The sequence below is a fragment of the Corvus brachyrhynchos genome, unplaced genomic scaffold (genome assembly GCF_000691975.1).
Source record: "Corvus brachyrhynchos isolate BGI_N302 unplaced genomic scaffold, ASM69197v1 scaffold14, whole genome shotgun sequence".
NCBI lineage: Eukaryota > Metazoa > Chordata > Aves > Passeriformes > Corvidae > Corvus > Corvus brachyrhynchos.
In genome coordinates, this window is record NW_008239110.1 from 1,413,117 (window position 1) to 1,421,563 (window position 8,447).

Below are 8,447 nucleotides of genomic sequence, written 5' to 3' on the forward strand. Positions count from 1 at the left end.
AAATAAGAAAGGAGAAAATAAGATGGGAAAAAACCTCCCGTGTCAAGATAAAGGCAGTTTAATAAAGTAAAAGAAAGGCCATGTGCAGAAACAGAGGAAAACAAAAGATTTATTCTCTACTTTTCAATCAGCAGGTGATGTCCAGACACTTCCCAGGAAGCAGAGCTTCAGTACACGTAGAAAAACATCATAATAACTAGTGCCCGCCCTCTTTTTCTCTTAGCTTCCATTGCTTTTATTGCTGAGCAGATTTCATATGGTATGGAATATCCCTTTGGTCAGTTTGGGTCAGCTGTCCTGCCTGTGTCCACTCCCAAGATCTTGCCTACCTCCAGCCTACTGGTAAGGTGGGAATGCTGGAGAGTCAGCTCTGATGCTGTGCCGGCACTGCTCAGCAGTAGGCAAAACACTGGTGTGTTATCAACACCTTTCTAGCTCTCCATGCAAAGCTGAGCACTGGAAGGGCTGCTATGGGGAAAATGGTCTTTCTCAGACAGACCCAGTACAAGGAGCACTTACTGACTATCAAAGTTATTGCAAAAAGAATTGCTCTGTCAGTTGCCCTAATTCCACTTAAATACATGGAGATTCTTTCAATAATTAACTGAGCAGAACTTTGGGTGAATGATTCTTTGAGATGTTTGTGCTCACTGTACATCCAAAACTCACAGAAATAAAGTAGGATGCACATTTCTCTTTCAATCAGAATATTTTTTCCCATTTTTGTCTCACTTGTAGTTAACTTAAGAACGTCAAATATGTATGTACTTAACATTTATTACAGGGAGAAAACTTTATTAAGGTCTGTCTGTGAGGACATTCCAACAGCCATTGGATGTAGTTGGCAGTATTTCTAATAGTACATGAATATTGAATCTTATTTAGCCTCAATCCTCCATGTTAAAGAGAGGAGATTAAGCAAAAATTCCAAACATTATCCTTGTAATTTAACTCATTTAATATATTACATTTTTTCTGTCTGAATTTTTTTCTTTTTTGTGATAGATTTTCTAGATTGATATGTCTTTTAATGCAGATTTGACTGTTCCCAACAATCACATCATGCAACTGTAGTGGTTTGGTTCAAAATATCCATTACTTACTTATTTTCCTTCTGTGAGATAAGAATTAGGCAAAAGCAAAGCAGGCACAAAACTTAAAAGAATATAAAGAAGTTTATTAACAGACCTAAAAGAAAGAAAAAAAAGTCAGACTAAACCTTCAGAACACTTCTCTTCCCCCCACCTTTCTCCCTTCTCCCACTGACAACATAAAAAGACAACCCTTGAGATTTTTTCAGTCAGTTTACCACCTCTATAACAATCTTTTTCAGTTCACTTAGGGAGAGCAGTCTCTCTTGCTCCTGCTATGGAGACACCACAAGAAACAGTTCTCTTATGGCTTCAATGTCACAGCGAGACAGCCACCAGGGATGGTTCTCTGCTCACATGTGGAAGTCCCTTCCCTCAACTTACAGCTTTCCCCACAGCTGCTTTCGAGGGTCCAATCTTGAGCTAATGGGGTACCATTTTAAGGATGTGCTCTTCAGAAGCAAAGGTTCTCTTCACCTATCTCTGGGAGCATCTTCATCTCTAGGAATAGAGGCCCTCCTCCTCCCCTGGGAGTAAGAGTCCTCATCACTTCCGTCTCTAGGAACAGAGGTCTTCTCCTTCCCTGGGAGCAAGGGTCCTCATCAAATTATAGCTGCTGTCATTTGCTTATTTCAGCACTTTTGCTCCCAATTACAGCTACAGTCATTTGCTTATTTCAGCACAGATACTTTGCCGGGCAGCAGGGCAGCAGCCCCAGGCGAGGCGGGGAGGCTGCGGGGGGGTACTGCAGGCCCCCCCCCAGTTACCTGTCCAAAATCCGGAAGGCAAGGGGGCTTTCCCAGGCTCTGTTAGTTCTTAAATGTGGATCACAGAGGTGTGTCAAGCTTCTTAAGGGGCTTAAAAAGTTGCCAATATTCAAACTAGCCAGGTGATAGGTTCTGTTAGGTCATAGAGGAAGCTGTAAGCACCTCTTTGCAAGAGAATCACTTCCGTGGCTGATGGAGCCCTCTTTACTAAAAACCCAGACTACACTAAGCCATGACAGAGGCATTGATGTTAGCAGCACCTACATGAAATAATCAGGATTTGCTTCTTAAAAATTCTAGGAATGCAGAGTCCCTCTATATTATAGCTAAAACCCTTTTATTTCTGAAACTTGCATCAATTCCCATACATGAGAATTGAGCCCAAAGTGATTAAATTGGCAAACTGAATCTTGAGTTTTGTGCCAGCGATTTTGAGATTTTAATGGAAAAGCAAACATAACTACAAAGTAGTCCAAAACTGGAAAGTTACAGGGATCAGGAATTATTTAAATCTCTTTATTACTTGACATGACCCGGTACTATTCTTTATTTTCCTGAAACTGTATTCCCTGGGGAAATTTGATGATACCACTATTTTTACTTAAGTTTGTCCAACTTTTTCTCCTGCTGTTCTGACAGCATTAGTTCATTCATTCATTCATTCATTCATTCCCTGTCATGCATGTGACTTGATAGTAGAAACACTATCTTACAGCTCATCTTTGTAGAAATTTCTCTGTACAGTCTCTTACAACTTCTGTGAAACCGGCTCTCTACCACACATAAGAGAGCCATAGAAAAACTGGAAATTTCCCTTTTCAGAAATAACCAATGCAGAGCTGTGAGTGTATTGCTGGCAAGGAGAAGTTGATGACACTGATAAACAGGATTTTTTTTCTTCTTCTGACCATGGAGATCTCCTTTCTGTTTTACTTCTGTTTCTTTACTGCCTTTTTTCCTATTTAAAATACTGTTGCTGTTGAGAGACAGCAAAATACTGGTTGGAGATTAACTTTTATCTCAACATCAGTTCTCTCACTCACTGCTTATCACTGAGAATTTCTCTTCTGAGAGCATGCCTGATTCTAAACATTTATCTACCATATAATACAAAAATTTCATTAAAAGATAACATGTTTATTACAAATTATAAGGTTTTACTGTGATAGAAAATTGAGAATAACAAACCAGCAGCATGTTGGACCCAACTCCAGGTAGTTAAATGGATAATCCAGATGAAAAAAAGTTGATGTGACCACACTCTCTTCTCTTGTGCACATGGGAAGAGAGAAAGCAAGTGGAGGTACTTATGAAGGATTGGACAATCCTTCGTGATTCACACCTTTGTTCTTTTGCTCTGTCCTTGTTTGTCAATACATTAGGTTATAACTTCTGGAGGAGTGATCTACCATGACCAGTCTTGGCACAAAGAGTGCTTTGTGTGTGCTGGGTGTAAAACCCAGCTGTCTGGACAAAGATTCATTTCCAAAGATGAGTATCCATACTGTGTAGACTGTTTCAGCAGATTTTATGCTAAGAAGTGTGCTACTTGCAAGAAACCTATTACAGGTGAGTCTCATCTTCTAGAGAGGGCCAGACAGCAATGAATCATCATTCTTCTCTCAGAGAAGATTTTCACTTTAGAAAAAAACTTTTCAAATACTCCAATCAGAATGAAAGACTTAAGGACTTAACTACCAAAGAGACTCTCTGTGTGTCACTTGTCCTGTATGTTGCTAGAACATACTGATCATACATGCTCCTAACGGATGAGGAGTTGTTTTATGTGCCCGAAGGAGTTCCTCCATTGTTGGATTTAGACCTTTCTGTAGTAAAATTCCTCCTTAAGAATATAAAAAATGGCATTTTTTTGTTCTTCCCATGACAGTAAACACAAGTCCCTCTGTGATATCGTCAGGTTTTTTTTAAATGCAAATGTGATCAAACTGAACATAGATTAACCGCCTGCTGGTAAGGCACACCTGTCAAATTAAAAAGCTTGCCAAATGCAACATAGCTCTATTGAATGCATCCTTGTATACTTATATGTGACTTCTAATTAGACATGTATGTCACTGATCTATGATAGTTGAAGTTTTCTGAGAGCATTTGTTGGTGTTCTGCATTTTAATCCTATTATGTGTGGAGTCAACTGTTGAAAAGTACTGCCTGATTCTTACAGGTCCATGCTGCATATATCAGTGGACAAAGAAATTGATGAATACCCAATCACATGCACATTATTTAAAAAAAAATCAAACTACAAACAACAAAAAAACAACACCAAAACTATCCAAATCCCCCCAAACCTCAAGATTTTATTTCAGATTCTTCTGCTAGGAATCCCATGATCTAGTAATTTCCAAAAGAATCCATTTGAAGAAACTTAGGTGGAAATTATTAAATTTCATTCTGTGTTGTATAGAAACTATATGTTTCAACATATTGCAAATAAATTTCATGACAGTTTCTTGGGAAGATCAGTAAACCTGAATGGACATTCTGATAAACCCACTGTGTTCCGATCTCAATGGGATATGCGAGCAAGAGACTTGTGTCTTTGCTTGAAATATTTCTCACTGCATGAATTTTAAAGTTATTTTTCAATTCAGCCAACAAAGAATATTTCCGAATCCAAATATGGATTTTTGTTCATTTGTTTGTTTGCTGTATGAATGATGACCTGATCACACACCAAAAAGTCATCTGTTGCATTACTGAACAATGTCCAGAAATACTGGATTCAGATCTTCTTTTTTTTTCACACTCTCTTTCAGCTCTCGGAGGTGCCAAATACATCTCATTTGAGGAACGTCAGTGGCATGGGGAATGCTTTAACTGTGCAAAATGTTTTGTCTCCCTGGTGGGCCAGGAATTCCTCACTCGGCAGGATGACATCCTTTGCTACGAATGTGGCTCTGCTTCATAGTTTCGAGGAAAGCTGTGCAGCTGCTTTATTCTCACTCTGTAACTATGTAGTTCACTGCTCTGCTGTAAGAAAACCATATAAAAGATATTACAGTTTTTTAGTCATTCAAGTAACTTTCCTTCAGCAGTTTAACTCTGTCATAGTTCTCAGCTGCTTATAAGCAAAAATTAAACAACTGCCCCATTCTGGTTAATAAAATGATGCAGAAAAGGTTTGTATATATTTTAAGTCTAACTCCAAAATGTTTTCCTTGTAACACACTGCACTCTGCAGTTAGAAGCTTAAAAATTCATCTTTTATCATCTCTGAACCAAGGAGGATTGTGAAAAGTCTGTTTGGCATATGAATAATGATGAGGCATTAGCACTGATTCACCTTGGCATGGAAAGCTGAGCAGAAGCATTTTTCTATTGGATCATAACATTCAAGAACACCTTGTAAATATTATATTCTTCCATACTTCAGGCAAAAAAAAGATGCTGAAAAAACAGGTAGAAATTGTGAGTAGGAGGTGCTTTCACACTGAGGAGCACGGAGACAGAGAGCCCCATTCCAAGGGCCAATTAAAGGGAAAAAGGTCACTTTCCTCTCCTTACTGGGATTGCTACCCAAAGAAGTCATCCAAAATACTATGGCACAGGTTCTTTCCCAAAACTGGCTAACTGTACTTAATTTTTTAGGTATAGCTGCTGTAGAACATAAATAAACCCATATTTTCAGCTACTGCAAGACATAAGGATTGCCCAAGATTGAATAGTGCTGATGTACATTTTCCCATAACTAATATGCCTTAAGACTGTTTCCATTGTCTTTGCTATACCTTCAAATACAGGCCTAAAATATATTTTTTAATATTTGATGCAAGAGCCAACTCATACTGGTCCCTTTAACCTTGTACTTTCCTCCATTGAAAACCGCTTTGCCAGCAATTGAAGCCCTGTTAAGGGCCTCACCTGCTTGGTCTTTGATTCACAGATCATCCCTCTGCTTGTAAATTCCTACTTGTGGACTGTAGGCTGTAAACTCACCAGAACCAATTCCTGATTCATTTCACCATTAGCCACACGGGTTTTTTAACAGTATGTCAAGAATTAGTAATGTTGTCATTGCAATCTAGGCAGCTTCTGCTTGCAGTACAAGCTCTTAGTTTCTAGGTAGCCGGCATTTATATCTGCTTGCTGACCTCCAGCACCTAAATGTCTACTATTAAAGGTCATCTAGAGCTGAGTTACAAACATCTATCTTCTTCCTTCTTCCACACTGTGTCTTACAGTGGCCTGGTTCATGTACTGGGCCATTGTGGATGGAGCAGTGATGTTAGGAATGGCAGGTTCTGCTCTGTTCAACAGAGTTTGAGTCCTCATCTTGCATGTCTTTAAGTCATTCTTTAGACTCTGACCTTGAGTTCATAGAGTTATTTGGCTGACTTGAGTAGCCTTTATTCATAGTGAAAACAGCCATTACTTTAGGCAGGAAAGCAAAAAAAAAAAGAATATGTATGCATGGCTAAGCCAGGGCAAAAGTGCAGTGGCGTAAAATCAATACAGATAATGACTGACCAATGAGTACATAGAAGTCTGTTGTCCAGTCAATAAAATATTGATCTTTTGCTCTATGTGGTGTTAATTTTTGGTTTTCATTTTCTTCTTTCATGGCAGCTTTTATTGCAGTCTAGAGTTTGATTAGTTTATGTTTTTCATTTTATCCCAGCTGCTTTCTTTTCTATTTACACATCTCCCATGGCTGAGACAGGTTCTTGATAAAGCTTAGATTCCCATAAATAGAAATATATTTCATTGTCTTACACGTATAAATGTATAAATATATATATATATAAACACACAGACATAGTGGTTCACAGTTATGTATGATGTTTTAAAAATTTGCACTGAGCTATCAGAAATTAGTAAATGTTAATGCTCTTAAATTTTTTTATTAAAATGATGAATCACCATACTCAAGCTTGCCTGTGGGGTGTATCTTTTGCTTGTTTGTGTGAAATAACATTTCACGCAAGCAAACAAACACATTGCAAGAATGTGGTTTGGGCCCTTTATTCAGTCTCCTCTGAAGAATCTTCCAGCTTAATTACAAATTGACGCAGGAATTACCAGACCGCCTCCTAAGACATGACAGAGTCACAGGTCAAGACACACTGATCATTATATTCCCAGTCTTCCAGCCTTAACATTTATGAAAATGAAATTCTTCTCTGACTCATCAACTAATTATATTTTTAGAAATACCAGCTGAATTATTTATTTCTTCTGCAGTAAATACACTAGAGTCAAATCTGAAACTGTGCATTTTCACTTCAGAATAATTGTAAGAAATATATGTGATTTCTACAAATTGTCTGAATAAAAGTTATATTAGATATCAAATTGCTATTTCCTAGTCTCTGTCACCGGCTACCAATGCCTGAACATAAGTACAGCGACACTCCTGTGGTGGGCTGACCCTGGCTGGACACTAGCTGCCCACAAAAGCACCTCTATCACTCCCCTCTGCAGGACAGAGGACACTTCAAAAGGCTTGTGGGTGTAGATAAGGGGAGAGAGACATCACTCAGCAATTACTGTGACAGGGAAAACAGTCTTGACTTAGGGAAAAATAATTTATTACCAATCAAATCAGAGTGAATAATGAGAAATAAAAAAAATTTCAAAAGCGTGTTTTCCCCACCCGTTCTTCCTTCTTGGGCTAAACTTTACTCCTGAATTCTCTACCTGCTTCCCCCACAGTGGTGTAGGAGGACAGGAAATGGGGGCTGTGGTCAGTTCATCACACATTGTCTCTGTTGTTCCTTCCTCCTCAGCAGGAGGACTTCTCACACTCTTCCCCTGCTCCAGCATGAGGTCCCTCCCACAGGAGGCAGTCCTCCATGAACTTCTCCAATTTGAGTGCCTCCTACAGGCTATAATTTTTCAAAAACTGCTCCTGTCTGGGATCCCTTACATGGAATGCATACCTTCAGGAAGAAGCTGCTCCAGTGGGTCCCCCCACAGGGCTGCAAGTGCTGCCAGCAAACCTGCTCCAGTGTGGGCTCCTCTCTCCACACGTTTACAAGTCCTGCCGGGACCCTGCTCCAGCACACGCTCTCCACAGGGTCACAGTCTCCCTTGGGCACCATGTCTCTGGCATGAGGTTCTACAGGGGCAGACAGGAGATATCAGCTCCACCATGAACCTCCATGTGTCGCAAGGGGAATCTGCTCTGGCCCTGGAACACCTCCTCCCCCTCCATCTTCATTAACCTTGGTGTCTGCAGAGCTGTTTCCATCACATGTTCTCACTCCTCTTTGGCTGCTGTTTCCACAGCCATTCTCCTTCCTCCCCTACCCACCCTTCTCAAATCTGTTATCACAGAGGCTCTACCACCATTGCTGGTAGGCTCAGCTCTGGCCAGCAGTGGGTCCATCCTGGAGCCAGCTGGCATTGGCTCTGTCAGACACAGGGGAAGCTTCTGGCAGCTTCTCACAGAAGGCCCTCCTGGAGCCCCTTGCTACCAAATCACAAACCCAAGGGAGCTCTACACAGTTTGGATCCTCTATTCTTTTTGTAGATGAAACCAACTTGAATAGGTGCAGAGAAGGGTGGCAGGAGGAGTGTGTCTCTGGGGAGGACTGTAGATCATGAAGGGGATACATGGCTACTGTAA

The 8,447-nt window shown here is 40.1% G+C and overlaps 1 protein-coding gene across 2 annotated transcripts in view; it reads left to right on the top strand.

Moving 5' to 3' along the window:
- The window catches only part of FHL5 (four and a half LIM domains 5), a 34,451-nt gene extending 27,280 nt beyond the window's left edge, over positions 1 to 7,171 (top strand). For both annotated transcript variants that reach the window (XM_017739587.1, XM_008637726.2), the window contains 2 exons: positions 3,241 to 3,427; positions 4,636 to 7,171. In XM_017739587.1, coding sequence (XP_017595076.1) covers positions 3,241 to 3,427; positions 4,636 to 4,787 — 339 coding nt within the window. In that variant the 3' untranslated portion in view covers positions 4,788 to 7,171. The remainder of the gene's footprint in view (positions 1 to 3,240; positions 3,428 to 4,635) is intronic.
- The last annotated feature ends 1,276 nt before the right edge of the window (positions 7,172 to 8,447 follow it).